An 18,515-nucleotide genomic window follows, 5' to 3' on the forward strand; every position below is an offset into this window, starting at 1 on the left:
CTCGTGAAATCTATGGGACGCTGTATGTGTCTCGCTTGTTTAGTTATAATGTTCAGCATAGTTAAAATTATGATTTTTAATATTTGCTACTTTCTCTCTTTTTCTTTCAGAAGACAAGCTATTTTTAATGCTAAGTATTTGTTTACCAGAGCCTTTCATTAGTTCATGACACTCCATCAGTCTAAATAGTTCAGCACCATAAATCATCTGCTCTGCTTGTTTCCACCAATGGCATTCAGTCTAGTTTTGCTTAATTTAGTTGGCTAATTACATGCATATTCACAACAAGCTGGAAGATGGTAATGTTTATGCCGTACACTATGAGCAGGGTAGCTCTGCAAACAAAACCCGGCTCTCCTGAAAACGTGTTTTTCCCATCTGCACCTAAATTATTACAGATAACAACAGTGTAATGCTCCGGGGAAACCGAAATGCCACCTCATAATTCTCTGCACACCGCATCCGTCACATTATTCGGTCCCACTCTTTTTCACAGAGTAGATCTATTTTGAAAGATGGTGTGTTTGTATTAAAAAGAAAAAGGCGCAGGCAAATAGGTGATAGAGATGAATGGACAGCAAAGCTTTTAACCCCCAATCTTCCGTATAGAGAAGACAAAAGATGGGTTACTGACAGCTGGCCAGCCAGAGCCTCCATGTGGGTCAAGCTGGCGAAGCCTTGCCTGCTTCTGTGCTCCATGAGGGATGGTTGCAGTTTTGTTGTGTGTGGCCAATGTGTGTGAGTGAAGATAAGACCAGTGGCAGCGGTCTGAAGACGGCAGGACACATTTGAGGCTCATGAAAGAGGGCTGTCAGCAAGGTTATCAGCAGGGTGTTGCAGCACAAGCCGCAAGGAGAAGCCAGGGCTGCGCTTTGACAGACACCGCTGAGGGAAATCGGAGAAGGCAAACAGAAACAGATCCACAGCAGCCACTAAAACAGCTGGCTACACCTCTGCTGAAATGATTTGAAGCAGAACTGTAACTGAATCAATTATTTATTTTAGAACATTAAACTCAAGGTTTCAGAATTCTGGGTCGTTAATCTCGTAAAGGTTCACTAAAAAACAGTAAAACTTCTTTTTCCAAGACCTGTGATCTCCTGCATGAAAATGTAAAGGACCCTGGACAGCCAGATGAGGTATCAGTGTTCAGTCCTACTTCTGTTATTTTGAGGGTCAGATTTCCCAAGGCAGGGTGTCCACATCTGTGGGTGGCTGACACTACATAGCTACGGCTAAAACACACAAGCCAAGAGATGCAAGGAGACCCTTTCTTTGTCTGACTTGCCCATTTCTTTTTAAACAACTGTTGATTTACACGAAAAATACACTAAAAGATTGTGAATTAACAGAATAGATTTTAATGTAAAGGATGAACGTGTTCATCAGTAATCAGAAGAGATTTTAAGTTAAGAAGTTAAGACATTGTTTCAAATAATCCTATAAAGTCAAATCCCCTGTTTTTAGAGACTTTGCATTTGTTTTGACTCTAACAGATGTTCTTCTGTCGCATACAAAAAACTAGTACTGGGACTGGGCCCATTTTCCATTCTTCCATCATCCAATATCTGAGCTTTTCTGCCCATCTGACTCTTTCCTTTCTCCTGTCCAGCCTGATATGAATCTTCTTCTTAATAGTTTTGTTAGAGGTGTCCTAATATCTGTATCTTTCCCGATATTGAAAAGAATTCTAGGTCGGGTGACAATGTGCCTGATCTATGAGGGCAGATCTATTCAGTATAATTATATGTTTTGTGCTCTGAGCAACGTTATGCTTTGATATTTAAATTACCTTATATTTAGAATTCCTAATTGCGCTTTCTGAACCATTTGAAAGAAGATTTGATGCAGTTTGTATTTTACATGTTTGACCAAGGTAGCCAACCTATTATGTTTGTCAGTTTCAATTTCTTTATTATTTATTTTGCATTAGCTGTTATGATCCTAATTGCATTAAATGGATAAATTAAAATTATGTTGATTTTACATGTTTGACCAAGATTGTGAAGCTACTGTTGTATTTAAGTGTACTGTACTGGTGCAGTGTTATGAAATACATTTATAATTCCATACATTTATTTCTGTGTTTAAAAAAGAAACACTAAAGTTAATTCATCACTATTTCTTTCCTTTTGGATCGGTCATTTCTAAACCTCAGATATCTATTTCGGTTTTGGATGTGAAAAAAATGGATCAGTGCAACCCCAGTTTGGCAGATCAAATTTAGTGCAGCTGCCAGTTGAGGACCACTGAGTCATTGTTTACACACTTTCAGATATTTGTCCTCTTAGACAGATGGGCATCAGAACCTCCCACTCTTCACTAGAGCCAATTTGTGAAGCTCTCTGAGGAATTGAATGAGATTTTATTCTATTTTTGCAATTTATTCCATTGAAAAGGTTAGTAAATAAATTTTTGCTGACTGTAAAATGGATTGGTTTTTTTTAAACAACATATATTAGTTTTCTTCTGGGATTTTATTGTGATACCAAAGTTTGGAGCATTAGTGTAGATGGTGAAATTCTGCTGGGTATCCATACACTTCACCTCCAGACTCATCCATCACCCTCTGAGCTGCCAGGAGGAAGGCAGGAAGGGGTTGTGGCGAGTGCGTGTTTTCAGAGGCAGAAGAGTGAGGATGAGTGATTAACCAAACTCCAAGTACACACCTCCCAACACCCTAACAAGGCAGGAAATTTACATTCCATTGCATACCTGTCAGGAGATAGTCCAGTAGTGAATAATAACAGCAGACCAAGTGTCGTGAAGAGGCGAGTATGCGAGTGAAAGGTGTGAAAGAAGGGCTGCCGCATGGCGCATTATTCTGCTTCTCTTCTTCTACTGCTGATAAAGATAAATAGTCTCTGAAAGTGATTGTGCTACTGTGTTATACCATAGAGGCAGCCTGTAAGTAGGGGTTTGTTGTTTCACACCCAACTTCAAAAGTGATTTTAAGGCTGCAAATGTTGATTAATCACCACTATTTTTTCAAAGAAGCTTTTGTTTTCATCAAATTTATTAACATATAAACTGTAAATGTTCGCACGCGTCTGAAACAAGAGGGCTGAACATTAATCACTGACAGAGTAAAGTCATGAATGGCTTCACCAACAACAGACATATTACTAAGGAAAGTTTCCCTTCCAGCTCCATAAAAGTACATAAAGCTATAGCTAGACTTGACTTGAAACGGGCCATCTGCCAACAGAAATGCTTGAATTAGACACTATACTGCAACCCGATAATGTTTTCACCCAACTGCTGCAGACACTACAACTTCAATGTAGTGGAGATAAGTGGGGAACAGAACAAGAGTTGCCGATTATAAAGCACGTAAACAAATCAAACCTATTAACCTCAGCAATAAAGCAATACCTTCTTTTTTCTTCTAAGAGGATTGCAAAGTCACACTGACAACCACACTGTTGATGTGGAACCTTCTACTTTGCAAAGAAGATTGAAAGTTTGCTACCACTCAGTAAAGGTTTAAAATAAAATACGATATAAGTAGTTGTTTAAAAAGAAGATATTTTTAAGGTCGAGTCGAGATGTGCCTCTAGACCATTCAGAGGAAAGGTGGTCTTGAGTGAGTTTTAAATCTTTGTCATGGACTATGCTGGATTTGGAAATATTAAAAATAACCATGGGTACTGCTGTTTTTATAAGACTAGCTAATATTACTAATAACTAAGACACTAATAATTTTGTCTTTACTCTAAAATAATAATAATTGATTTAATTTTGAGATTGGGTACTGACCACCAAATACTCATCGGTGAACCTTTAGCATAAAGTATAGTCAGGATGTTATTGTTTTAATCATTGTTGAAAACTTCTAGTTACAAAAGCCCCTCCAAAAATGTCTAATAGTATACAGTGCACAAAATATAAAAATATTTCTATGAAAACCAAAAGACCAGGAAATAAAAAAAAAAAGGGTCACCAGGAACCAGATAAAAATCAGTGGAAGATGGCTCTAGTGATCTGGAGGACGTCTAATCACAGCGGCAGTGGCCATCCTACTCAAGAAATGATAATGGGCATTGCACTACCCAACTCCAATCAAGCTCCCAAACAGTTATAAAGTGATTGATGCACTGATGCATCTGAGATCTGTCACAGTTCAAGTAATCTCTGCATATCAACCTAAAAAATATAACTTTTTTGCCACCAAATTGGAGAGAAAAAATGCATAAAAATCATGAAAATAAACCATGTTGAAGACTGCCATACTTTTCTTTAATCCAATATTTTTTTGGCATTGATTAAGTCCCAATGTTGAGGCAAGTAAGTGCAAGTACCTAACAATTATGGAGTTGTAAGAGCAATAGTATGTGGCTTTCTGCAAATTAAGCAAAGATGGGTTAAATACTTCAATGCTTTCCTCTAAAGAGCAAAGCAAAGTTGTTATTGGAAAGAATTTCTCTGGCATTTTTTTGAAAATTCTTCCTGACTTTTGATGCACTGATATTTCTGCCATAGGACCTGTCATTTTAATATAGTACATCTAAGCTAGATTACATCATATGTATGTAAAACTTGAAGGGTTTATGTGCACTTCTACTAACAGAAACCAGTTGAAAGAATGGCACAGCCTAGAAATGTCTATACCTGTATTATTTCAGATCCCTGAAATGAAAATGCAAGTGTCAGAAGACTATGATGTTAAAAGTTAGGAAGGTTGCAGAGATCAGACACACACCAGCTTATACCTCAAAAGTTAGGAGTGTTTGGGTAAGCCTCTTGATGTCTAGATCCAAGGCTGGTCTATGCTGACACCTGAGAAAGCAAACAAGTTTGTTTGGCAAAGCTTGTGTCTAAGTTACCTGTCCGTTTTTCAAACTCATTTTCTTTTTTGTCTGACTGCAGGACCTCTGTATGAACCAGTGCAATGATCAAAGCAGACCTGCATTCCTCTTTAAAGACACAACTTAACTACCAATGTCTTTCATTCCAAGCCAACCATCTGAAATTCCAGAGGAACTAAATAAATCATCATCAAAAGAGGGGGTACTGTTTCTAAGGGGAGAGCTGAAACAGGAATGTGTTGGTGAACAGAACCCTAAACAATCTCGTCTGAGTACTGCTTGACAGAAAAATATTGAGGGGGAGAAGGTAAGGGATTAACTTTTAATCTCAGGCAGAAACAGAGCAATGTGAGGACATCAAAGAAGCAAACAAAAGTTAAGCAAAACTTTGGAGTATGACAAACGAATAGATGGTTACATGGCAATTTTTTCAGGTCAGAACTACTTACAGGAAAATAAGAAAATCTTTTGTCATCTGTTTTCTAAAATCTTCAAACCAACTAAGATTTTTCAAAATATTATGATGTTTTGCTGTGTTTTCGGGCTGAGACGGTTCACAAGTGATAAGATCTTTATGTAATGTTGCTGTTACAGACTGGTACTCTCATCATGTGATAAACACTCCCCTCAGCCTATTCTTCTTCCTCTTCAAATGAGATTCATGACTTTGCAAGCTCCCTATTGTCACATGAGACTACACACACTAAAAGTAGATGCATATTAAAACACCACCCTTCTATTGGTCTTATGGTTACCAAGTAAATTGTCAGTGAACTATCTCAGTGATTTTAGACAGTTATCAGAGGTAACATCTCTATTTAGGGGTCCAAGCTGGAAGAGCCAAAGGAAAGTTTATTGCTATTGTTACCGGTTTCTTTGAAACTAAATAGTCATACATGTACCAATAATCTGATGCAAAATTTATTATTGCTTAATCACTATTTCACAATCAAAAATTATTATCAGTATTTTTGAATAATTCTCCATGAAATGATGTGGCCATGCCAAATTTAAACATCGTTTTTCTGTACTGCAAAATATACAAAACCAAATATATAACAAAATCTGGTGTTAGGGTCTGAATGTCTAACACAGTTGCACGTCCTATAAATTTTCCAATTTTAAACATATCATTTTTGAAGTCTGACATATACCTGAAACCAGAAATATGACAATAAGTGTTCCCAACTAAGCAAATGTCCAACAATAGGTGAAACCTCAAAGTGGAGACATTTTTTGAAAAACAAGTTTGTATTTTAAACACTTGTTTCTCCTAATCTTCAACCTGTCTTATTTTGACCATTTCATTCTAGCTTGTTTATCAAACTTAAGTAGAATTCAAACATATTATGACATAGTGACAGTATGTTTTTTATGTTTTTTTCTATGGACAAAAAGATATTGTCCATAGAATTTCCGTACATGTTTTCCTGATCATTAGGGGATGAGAAAGAAAAGTACACCCCTCCAGAAAGGCTTTTATAACTTCTTCCTGGTCTAATTAACCTTGAAAACATGATGTTAAACATGATGAAGAGAAATTATTTCAGAATTATGTTGCAAATATGGAAATACTGACGACACATGCAGGCTCATTGAGCCACCCTGACCAGGTGCAAGTGAGAATGTCTGAAGGATTTGGTTTTAATAATAAATATGGTTTGTTGTGATGCATGGTAAGTATGTCACCCAATCTTTCAAGCAGTGAATGACTTGAGCACAATGATGGAAAATTACAAATACACTACAGCTAATTTGCATATTCTTGAAGAGAGTGTTTAAGTAATTAGTAGTTGCCAAAATAAAGTATTTCTTGATTAATGATTAAGTCACGTCAGTGTCTTCAAACACTTCCAAGTCTGAAATATAAATTTAACGAATAATTTTCGCATTACATCGCATTACAATCCAGTTATTTTTAAACTAAACTGCTTGACACAACAATTTAACAAATTAGAATAGTTTTTTTCTATTTGTAAATTACATTTTAAAAGATGTTAAAAGTGTGTGTTTTTTGTGGTATCTTTAGACATAACAGCCAGAATGGATACATGTTGTTTCTGTGTATTCTGAATTATCATTATGAGCTTGTGCAGCCAGTCAGCTGTAGAAAGGAAACAATATGCCACGTTTTCTGTACCTGCAGTGCTACAGTTAAAGGGCCGTAGAGCATGTCAGTGTTTCTCTAATGCAGTGTTTATTGTTTTCTTTCAGCTGCGCTCTTGTAGCTGCAGAAGAGTTTCAGCCTGAACACCCATCACCCCACCACCTCTTCTTCTGAGCACCAGCAAATGTTAATTGCACTCGCTACACTTGTGTCTATAAAGGGCTAATTTGAAGGATTTTTTCCAACCATTTGCCTTTTTGAGTCCACTTCAAACCCCATGCAGCATCCTGATAATGTCATTCGAATTAGGCCACATTTTACATCATTGATTATTGTGGGTCGATTTTGATAAAATGGCACTTTAGACCCAAATAGGGATGAAAACTCGACTAATTAACCTTCTACAAAGAAGGCTTTTGGTGGGCAGACTTAACAGCAATCCTAGTAAGACCTTAAGGATCCCCAAGGCATTAGTGTCTAAAAAGAGCATACTTTATAAACAGAAAGAAAGACACTTCTCAGTCCATTTCCAGTGGTACCTGTGAGGGATTTAGAAGAAGTGGAGTCCTTTCTTCCAGGGGGATCTGATCCAGTTCCACTTACAGAGCCCTCGTAGCTAATGCAGTCATAACAAAGCAGAGCTGTTCAAGAATAAAAAAAAGAAAAAAAAAATACGTATAAAGAGAAAATGGGTGATAGAAAAATATTCACGGTAGCAGATTTTTTTCTCTCACTCGAGTTCAATAGTTTTTTGTAATTTGAAGTATATATATGTATATATAGTATGTCTTCCAAAGGCACAGTCTTTAAAGGAACAGCCCTGTTTGATGTTATGGCTGTGTTAGCCATGCTCAAGCTCTCAGGCTACAGTCACTACCTGCACCTACATGCATCTGCAAACCGACCAGCCCCCTCCCTGAGCAGCTTAGGTATCAACTCATTTTGAAATGGAAGGCGATGGATCAAAACAGCAAACATTAGCCCGGACACCTGCAAAATGAATCTAGCAGGAAAGAAAAAAAAACATAAAAGAAGTATAAACTAAAAGGCTAAAGCAGCAGCAGCACCATCAGAACCATCAAAACCTGGTAGAAGCCCATCACAAAATTGGTTGGAGCTAGAAAAGCAAAAGTCAAGTTAGTAAAGCAAAAGAGAATTAATGAGTCATACATTTGACATATCTATAAAGAAAAGTCTGCAAAACTAAACAGAGATTAAATGTACGAGGTACAGTCTTAAGCTCAGAAAGGAAAAGCAACATTGCTCAAGAAACAGAACAGAATTTAGAACTGAGCTGAAGTTTAAGTTAGAACCAAAGGAGCACATGCATCCCTCTATTCACAGAAGTACACCACAGCCAGTTTCAACTGCACCTACTGTTTAATATTCACCATGACTGGGAACAGTAAAGTTCAGGCTTATACCTGCAAAGGCTTTGGAAATCCTCTCCTTCTTCCACTCCCACGGTTGGTCGTACTCTTCCGGGGGCCGCTCGTCATCCTGGGGGAGTCGGCTCTCCCTGGGGCAGCGTACGCGCTCGGGGTCGGAGTCGCCGCCGTTTTCCGTTGGCTCATATGGCGTGTCATAAAGGGGCAGCTGCCTGACAGATCCATCCTTAGAGCCTCGACTGCCAGATCTGATCTCTGCAGTCAGAAGAAAAGATCCATCATTACTGAGAAGTTTCCTTTAAAAAAGTTTCAAGATAAAGGTAGCAAGTTTCAATGCATATACTATAACTCCAAATAAGAAAGATGAATGAACGGAAGAGGACAAAGTGACAATGAGCAAGCTGCTTCAGAACCAAACAAAAATATGCTGTATGTATAAAAAAGTGACAGTAAAATAAGCTTATGGTTTCACTTGCACTTTTTTTCAGTCAACACTTGGTGTTCTTGCCATTGACAGGTATCTAAAAATTGTTCATCTAATGTTCCTTTTTCCTTTTAAATTTTGTTTTGTTTATTGCTTTTCAGCTGTTTTTTTTTTACTTGCTATAGAATGGTTAAAAATCAGACATAAAAAAAGTTAAATAAATAATTATGCTAAAATAACTCAATGTGACAATATCTTCTTGTTAGTCAAACTACAGCCAAAACATAACATAGCTTTTCCAGTTATTGCAATATCTATTGCAGGAGGTTCTAATGCTCTCAGGTGCACTTAAATATACTCTAAACATACAGCTCCCTCCAGTGTTATTACCACCCCCAGGTAGAGATGTCTATGAAAGTCTTGAAATAAATTATGCCACTCTTTACTGCAATTCTCAAACAGTAAACTTTAAACATTTTATCCTACCTCTGTCAGCATATACCTAAATAAACTCCAGTGAAACCAGCTGCTTTAAGAAGATATGCGTGGAGAAGTTTGAAGCAGGTTTGGGTTCTGATTATAAGATCTGAATAATTCTAATAATTATAATAAATATTTAGAAGAAGGTTATCTGGTCAGATGAAAAAAGTAGAACATTTGACTATTACCCTTGTTGAAACATTATGTTGGCAGCATCATGCTGTGGGGTGCTTTTTGAAAAAAAAGTAGGAATGCAAAGACGGAGCAAAATATAGGGTAATCATAAAAGAAAACGTGGTACAGGCTTCACAAGATTTGAAGCTGCGGACAAAGTTCGCCTTCTAGGAGGACTACAATACTAAATGTACACTATGAACTGGAGTGGGAACACTTGGATACAATCATAATCCAAGGTTTAAAACAAGAATTTGAGGGAAGATTTAAAAATTTATGTTCAAGACCCACACAGATAGAACATAAAACATAAAAAAAGAACACAGAATAAAAATACTGAGGGCAATATTTCAACGTAGGTAATTTAATTTGGTTTAAAATGCAAATGCATGGCACACTGCTGTGTTTAAATGTAAAAACCCAACAATTGAAGTTTGCGGTTTTATGAGAAAAACTGTGAAAATGTTTAAGGCAAAATAATCTCTGCAACATGCTATGTACAAGCAAAAGAAAAAAAATGCCAAAATGTGTCTCATAATAATTCCACCTCTCCACTGGAAAATGAAAAACATTTTTAATTTTGGCCCAGCACTTTCCAGAGCAACCTCTCAGAGGGATCAATTTGTGCCAAATCAGAGATTTAGAGGGAAGCTGAAATTTGAGGGCAAGAGAAAAAATAGACACAAAAATAGCTGCTATGTCAACATGAGGAGATTTTTATCCACCATGAGGGTTGTGCGAAAACGTGCACATAACGGCTTTTTCGTTTTTTTGTAATCTTCAGACAATAATGTTTTAAACCTAGATTTTCAAAACATGAATCAGTTTCCAGATCTCTGTCTTTTCTGTAGTTATCCCTCTTGTAATGTCCTTTTTTTAATCTGCAAATGTGTAAAATTATCAAAAAGATACAGTTCCCTGAAAGGATGTGTGGGCTGCTGAACTGTCTGAGATATTTACTTTCATGCAGCAGATGTGCTTATCTCAGACACCTCAAAGAGGGAAAGCTGCTTTTCAAAAACACCTAAATATAACTTTTTTCGTGTAAATAATGAAAGTAATAGCAAGATCATGATTCAACCTTGAGTCTATACTTTCCTTTTTTATTCACGTTGTAAATCTACTTAACCACATCAAACTAAAACTAAGACGCATGCCCACCCCCTTTCCTTCTCCATGCAAGCAGGTAAAAAAGACCTGACTGCTAATGAAGCCTCGTGCCCTTGAGAGCCCCCCCACTTCCCTCTCTAGTCTTCCTCTACTCACATAAAGTTGTTAGGAGGCGGCACCCTTCCTCCAAGGCCACATGAAGCTGTTAGAGACCAGCACAATCATAGCGCAAGGCAATGTGAAAAGAATGAAATATTATGCCACACTACTGCATAATTGCCTTTTAGCCCAAGGGAGCTCTTGCGGAAAAATGAGCAATGCGTTGAGCCTAATGGAGCTAGCCACTACTGGTGATGGTGGTGGCTGCGGTGAGGCAGAACGAGGCAGGGCTCGTTGCACAATGTAAGCCAAACAAACCTGCAGTCCTTGATGTAAACAGTAACAATACAGCTATAAAAAATTGGGAGAAAAAGTAATTTTCATAATTTAATTAAAAAGGTGAAACACAGACATTTTACAGAGTGAAGAAATAAGTGTTAATTTCTGCTAATTGTGACGATCATGAATAATGAGATAACAAAGCTGAGTTCCTGAGAAAATTTAAGTGTTCCATTACACCCAGAACATTTATTTTCCAATGTAGAAATATCCACTTACTGAAAAGTATGTCCATGTGCTGTGCAAAATACTTATTTAGGATTATTATATCAGCTATTGATACTTTTGGATGTGCGGTCAGCAGGCAAATCCTGCAGAAAAATAAAACCAGGATCTCCATAGGGCTCGTCCGCAAAGCGGAACATGAAGTGCTCTGGTAGAAACCTGTACTGACTTTGAACTTTATAAAACAATTTGGATCAACATCAGGAAATGACATGGCTCCAAAAATTTTTACTGACTGTGGAAGCCTCTCACTGTACCTTAAACAACTTAAATTGTGTGCCTCTTTACTGTTTCCTAAAGTGTAGAAGGTCTTGAAATACAGTCTGGTGTTGTTCATTGCTTTGAAAATCTACCTAAAACTATTAAATGGAGTTTGCTTCACATTTCTCTAAATGATATAATAATTCCCAACAATATCTTTCCTTCCACTCAAGTTTTCTTTAGTAAGCTTTGATACAGATCCTGATAATAGCCACCTGCAAGTGCAAAACACAATTATAGCTTACACTCCCACGGAGAATAACAACAACAGAACATTTATATATTTAAAGGAAAATGAAAGTAAGCATGTGTGTAGTGAATCCATATAAGATAACTGAGTTTCAGTTTTTGAATTGAATGGCTAAAGTAAATATTGCTTATATCAGTTTTAGATTTTATTTCGCTTGCAAGAAAACTGATATCTCTAGAAGAGAGTAAAAGAAGCTAACAGAAAAAAATAAAAGTTTTACTATTGATATGATGAGTGATTACTGCTAGAGCGAGTCTTTCTCCATAGTCATGTACGATTTGATGAACTGCTGCAGAGAACTGGCTCTAATCAAGAAGTTTTTGTTTGGAGATAGCCGCCCCCTTGACCCCGTTTCCCTTCTACATCCAGTCCTTCCCTCCTCCTGTCATTTTCTGTCTATCTCCTGGGCGGGGACGCATCTGTCCAGGGAAATTATGGTGATTGACATGACTGTGGGGTTACATGTTGGAACACAGCTGCAGTCTGTCTTCTGTCTTAGGTTTCTATCCTCTGTTGGGGATCAGAGGTCAGGCAGCCACGCCCTCTCCCTTGCTGCTCCTCCTACCTTTCCTCTCCCCGGATGTCCTGAAGTTCCTTTCCAGATGCTGCATTTCCCCTCTTTTTATAACCTTTCACATCTCCTCTATTCATAGCTTACAGCAGCACGACAAGTCTGATTTATTTCCTTATTGTCACTCATGCACTGTATATATAACATGCACTTATGAGAGAATAAGAAACACCAGGGTCAATCATTATTTAAAATAACAGGTTGTTGCTTAAAGTATTTTAAGAAGCAATTAAACTTTAGATAAAGTTTATATTTTTTCTGTAGTTATCCTGATTTAGTTCATAATATTTTAGATGAAGCTGGCATTCTACCTTTTAGGAAAGAGGGATCAGAGTTTATTATAACTGCAGAGCATGGACAGGCAGGGAGGTCTGGATTAAATCAAGCAACATTACCAGAAACCAACCTGGCAGCAGCATCCTGCTGCACACAAAGAGCCGACCAGACCTCGGGGTCCTCATCGGCCAGACCACTCTAATCTCGATTGTCCTTGTTTTCTAACAAACTGATTGCATTTGCAAGAAAGTGGAAAACAACTGGATAAATGCACTTTGATTGTACGTCCGACGCTTCTGACATGTGAAGAGAAATGCGTTTATCTGCTGTTGGACTTCACTGCCGCCCATCTGCACCCGCTGAAATGGAAAGAACCGGCTTCCAGAGGCGTGGGGAATATCTGGGTTTGATTGAGGGCATCTCTTGCGTGCGGTAAAGGATTAAATGTAATTGACTTCACACACCTGGAATACAATGGGCAAAAATCACTTAGACTTTGAAGGACTTTCCCTCCTGCTTCACCCACTGAGTTTTTCTTTAGAAAATGTTATCTTTTCAGGAAGGTAAAACATTAATGAGGTTAACGGAAAAACAGAGAAAAGCTAGACTTCATTCACTCTCCTTCTGTTTCTGCTGTAGTCATTCAATTGCCTTCAAATGCATAACTGTTGTATGTCTGCTGCTGAAACAATATGGTCAATGTGAAAGAAATAAGTCTTAGAATGTGGATCTATGTGAAAACGTCTGCCCGTGAAGAAACAGCAGCGACATGGCATTGAGATTTTCCTGGAGTTTTGAGTGAACAGAGTTGATCTTGAGATGGAAGAATGGACTTTTTTTTTTCTGCTTGATCAGCGGTTGTCCACAAATGAGTGTCAGAGAGTGGGATGACAAGCAAAGGTGCTTGCTTCTTGACCCGTGGCGGCCTTACCGCAAAGTGTCATTCAGCTTGGTGAATAAAGCTGAAAGATGCTCTTGTCTCAAGCTTTTCATACAATAAAGTCCCACAGTGTTTGCATTCAAATGTTGCTCTCATAGTTTAAAAGAATTAATTAACATCAATACTTGCTTATTTAGATATAATTTATCTCATTAAAATACTGCAGCCAGTCTGTTGGTTTTTTCTGTAAACACAGTTCATTTATCCATCTTTAAAGGAGGATGTGTTTTTGTGGGTTACTATGTCTTTGTCAGCCTCCTGTGGTCCAAACAAAAACAGCAATAAAGCGTCTCTTCCTTTGTCTTGACTCAGCATGCCATGCCTGCGGTGGCTGCACACTGAAGCATCTGTTTGTCACATGTGTGTAAGTATATGTACATAGGTACATTATAGGAAGGCTGTAAGCAAAGAGTCAAACCAATTCTCTTTATGTTTTGCCCAGGAAAAAACAAACAAACATATTTTTGGTCCTGCATTATTTTGGGTTCAAGCCTTCCTAGAAATGTCCTTCTGTTTCTCCTGTAGGCTGTGCTGCCATCTGGGCTGATGATACAGAGTGACACAACTTGCAGCAGGATCTACAGAGTCAGGTCACCTTTATCAACTAAGAGATGTGACTAAACAGTATTTTAATGCCTGCACTGATGTGTATTAGATTTCTATTTTGTTTCAGTAGACGGCCGAAGGGAATAGAATCTGAACACTGTCTTCACCAACACAGTGACACATACATAGATTCAGGGCGCAACCCTAAAGAGACAACACAATGAAAGCAGAAAACAAGACAGAGGCGTGTGATGACGGAAGTCAACCAGACAGACAAACAAACAGAGACGGAGAGAGAGAAGGCAGAGAGCTTTGGGAGATGGCAGAGACGTATCAAAAAAGAAACCAGGACAGAGTGCATAAAGTAAGGGAGGAGAAAATTTGAGAAGAAGAAACAGGCAGGTGTTATCAGCTTGCCACAGAGGAAAAAATAAACAAGGAGGCTGATACAGGAAGTTGGCGGGATTGATGGAAAACAGATGGGGAATTCTAATCAACATAGATTACTTAAAAGTAAAGACAAAAGAAATCAACCAGGGGTGTGCCGTGGTGGTGGAGGGGTTAGTGCGACCCACATTTAGGCAAAACGTAGCCTCGACGCGGCTGTCGCGGGTTCGACTCCCGGACCCGACGACGTTTACCGCATGTCTTCCCCCCTCTCCTTCCCCCTTTCCTGTCAGCCTACTTTGAAAAAGGGACACTAGAGCCCACAAAAAGACCCCTTGCGGGGCGATAAAAAAAAAAGAAAAAAAAAAGAAATCAACCAGTCAGGAGGGAGACTATCAACAGGATAGCTTCGTCATACACTCCACATGAAAGTGTACCAAGAAGAAAGCCATCATTAAAGAAATACCAAAGAGTCATGTTTGCAGTTTGCTCCAAGCTTTGTAGATGACTGCACTCTGGTGAGATAAAATCAATAAGTTACTTTTTATCCTTTTTACTTTTTATGAACAGAATACAATGTGCAACAGAAAACTAACACAGCAAATCATCCTAAGCACATCATCACGGTTGTGGTGTTACACAGTCCTGAATGCTCAAAAACAGAGAAGCTTGTTACAGCTCATTTAAAGATGCAGGGGAATTTCAGAAGAAAACGTCAAGCTGTAAAAGAGCTGATACTGGTCAATGACCCCAAGCATGCAGCCAAAGATACAATGTAATGGTACACATCAACGTATATTCAGAATGTTTTAAGTCACAGTCCAAAGTTATTATTAGGAATCTGTGTCGAGACAAAAAAAAAAAAAAGGTTTAGATTTGCTCGTTATCCAGTCTGTCTGATCTGAGGTTAAACTATTTTACCAAGAAGAATGGGCATACAAATAGGAGTCTCCTTAAGTCTGCAAAGCTGGAAAACAAACAACTGACTTAAGGGAAATGAATACACTTGTAGGAACTCTTTTGCACACTTATTAAATGTGTATTTAAAAATACTGAAAACTAAATCCTTAATCCTTATACACTATATTGTGTTGGTCTATCACAAATATCTTTTAACTTTGTGGTTGTAACGTGACAAAATGACCAAAAATGTTGAAAGATATGAAGACATTTGCAAGACACTTTACCCGCCAAAAATTAAGGCACCACACAAATCAGTGAATAAACATCAGGAATCATCCCATCAGCAATGGGAATATTTAAGATTGGACCAAGGTGTTGAGTTGATTATGGCAGACAGATCCTGCCAGAGAATCATGGTGCTTGCATCAAGACATATAAGAATAAGCTGAAGAGAGACAGCAAGAGGTCAAGAAATAAAAGACAAACAAAGAAACAAAAGACTTCATTTCCCTGCCATTCTTAAAAGATTACTAATTGAAAAAGTCTGGCAGTAATGAGGGATTAACTGGATTTACTGTTTACAAAGAGAGATGGTGCAACACTATAAAGCAACTCTCTCGGATTTGATCCTGCCTCATTGTGTGACATTAGCAATGCCTCAACTATGCAAATGCGTTCTCACTGCAGGGTGGATGCATGGATGGTGGCATTGATCCTTTGCAAAGCGTAACTGCAATTACGCCTCCTTAGGACTGAGGTTAAAGCTCATTAATAGGAGATGAATTGGTACAGCGAATTGGAAAGATGCCCATCTCCCTACATGAATCACAGGAATCGCCCTCACAGCAAGCTATCGCAGCTCTGCAACGAACAAACCAATATCGAGCATTATACCAGCATCAACACATATGATGAATTATTTGTTGTTCCCTTCAATTGCACTGCAGCAGTAAAAATTCCATTTGCATGACAGTCAGGCACAAAGAAACTGGCATCTTTGCTTGACACACACAGAGAATGTCTCAATGTGAGGCAGTGACAGGCTGCTTGAATGATGCTGTTGGATTCGGAGTGCCTCAGAGCCTTCCAAGAGCCGAGCGATTTTCCTGCAGGCTGCGAATCTGAGCCACGCTCTTCTGTCGCTATTGTTCCAGCGCCGAGATAAGACTGGCGGCGGATTAGAGGAGAGTGCACCCAGAGTTCAGGTTGTGTATAGCTAGTGTAAAGAGAACCCTACAACGTGATTGGTTTCGGAAGGCAGAGGCGAAGAAAAGAGGAGATAAGCAGGGTGCAAGAGAGGAAGAAAGGAAACGGGCAGAGCGTAAAAGAAAAAGGCAAAGCATTGGATTCAGTGGGCGCCTGTTGTCATGATGCCTAATCTGGTTGGGTGGTCGCAGAGGAGGCTGATGACACGTGGACATGCCTATGATGAATAGCCACTTTATGCCTCGGCACCAATGGGGGTCAATAGCCCATTAATGGTGATAGGCCTCCAGCAACAGTCAGCAAAGACCCGCTTGCACCTCTTCCTGCCTCAACCTTCAACCAGCTCACATTCCCCCAGGGGATGTCAAGACTGCTCACTCCACTCTTCTCTGCTGGGATGAGATGAGGAAACAAAGAAAAGTGGAAGCCAAGTGTGTTCAAATAAAGACATGGGCTGAACAAGGGTGATGTAGATGAAGTGGTTGCATTTATTCATATTTCACCTCAAGTTACTGAGTTACAGACAGTCTTTTTTTATTTTTGACTGGATGTTGCCAGGAGCAGCTGGTGGGAAGTAACCATGTCAACTTCTAGTATATGCCAAGTGTGACATCTTCATAGGACTTTGATATACAATCCTTACAACAAACTGCAATTGCCAAAGATGTCAACAAGAGTCGCATATCTGAATCAGAATAACATGCCATCTTGTGCCAGAGGCTTTCAGAACCAGGCCTTTTAAGCTGAGTTTGGGTTGTTTTTAAATGATCTTTCTGGATGTAAGCAGTGCATAATTTAGTGGCCTTGACATGAATGATGAATAAGTACTCTTCAAGGCTCTCTATTAAGAATAGACCTTGATTACTAGCTGGTAATCTAGGTCTGAATGTTTATAATACAATACACCCCTCTCTATGCTGATCACACAGTCACTTATTGTCATACAAACCCAGATGTCCTATTATGCATCTTCAAACTGCATTTGGCATTATTCAGTCTAGGGCTGCATGATGACAGGAGAGGATAACATTGTTGCTTAATATTGCAATAACATCATCAATTGCAACCCCACATCTTCCTAAATCATCTTTTTCATGTCTCTTGCTTTGCACACATTAGTATTGCAATTCAGTATATTTCACACCTCAAAACTAAACTCAAAATATGCATCAAACTACATTACATTGGACTGAAAATTATTGGACTGTTTATGTTTTGTAGCGAGCGTCCCCCAGTTTGTTTTTTCCCCAGTTAATTTTTTGTATGTATTACATTACCACTACTGTTATGTAGCATGTTTGTTTAAAACTGGGATATCTTGATTGTAATGCTAATTCTAATACTTTAAGTGGTAGAAAAATCTCCTAGAAAGAATATGAGCTCTTAAGTCCCTTTATGCTTTATTTTGTCTTTTATGTGATAATCCGCTAATCTCTTGCCAGACCAAAATGAAAAGAAACTGCAACTGAATAAATCAAGGAAATGAAGTTGTGCCACTTGCGAGCTGAGCGTAACTGACAGTCGCTTTAGTCTTGCTGAGCTGTCTCTCATTAGCACAGACTGATGCACGCTGGGACGCAACACACATATTTTACACACAAACTGGGTTCGAAACAAAGGTCGATAGCATTCATCGTGTCTTGTGCTAGCATTGAACAAACTGAACTCTGCACGACCTAATTTTTTTATTTTTATTTTTTACCCCTCCAGGGGGTCTTTTGTGGGCTCTAGTGTCCCTTATATGATAGTAGGCTGACAGGAAGCGGGGAAGGAGAGGGGGGAAGACATGCGGCAAATGTCGTCGGGTCCGGGAGTCGAACCCGCGACGGCCGTGTCGAGGACTCAAGGCCTCCAAATACGGGTCGCGCTAACCACTACGCCACCACAGCACGCCCCTGCACGACCTAATTTTTAACTAATAGTCAGGCAAGACTGAACTACAAACACATACCAATATCACTTAAAAAAACAAAGCATATTGTTACAACATCAAGGTTGAGGCTCATTAGGAGTCATATCAA

The 18,515-nt window shown here is 38.7% G+C and overlaps 1 protein-coding gene across 4 annotated transcripts in view; it reads right to left on the bottom strand.

The window, feature by feature from the left end:
• The window catches only part of shf (Src homology 2 domain containing F), a 104,093-nt gene that overhangs the window by 24,755 nt on the left and 60,823 nt on the right, over positions 1–18,515 (bottom strand). For 3 of the 4 annotated variants that reach the window (XM_032560325.1, XM_032560324.1, XM_032560327.1), the window contains exon 3: positions 8,340–8,558. In XM_032560325.1, coding sequence (XP_032416216.1) covers positions 8,340–8,558 — 219 coding nt within the window. Of the gene's footprint in view, positions 1–7,454; positions 7,557–8,339; positions 8,559–18,515 lie in introns of all 4 variants that reach the window. The other variant, XM_032560326.1, reaches the window with a different exon arrangement.

Source organism: Xiphophorus hellerii, chromosome 4, assembly GCF_003331165.1.
Source record: "Xiphophorus hellerii strain 12219 chromosome 4, Xiphophorus_hellerii-4.1, whole genome shotgun sequence".
Classification (NCBI taxonomy): domain Eukaryota; kingdom Metazoa; phylum Chordata; class Actinopteri; order Cyprinodontiformes; family Poeciliidae; genus Xiphophorus; species Xiphophorus hellerii.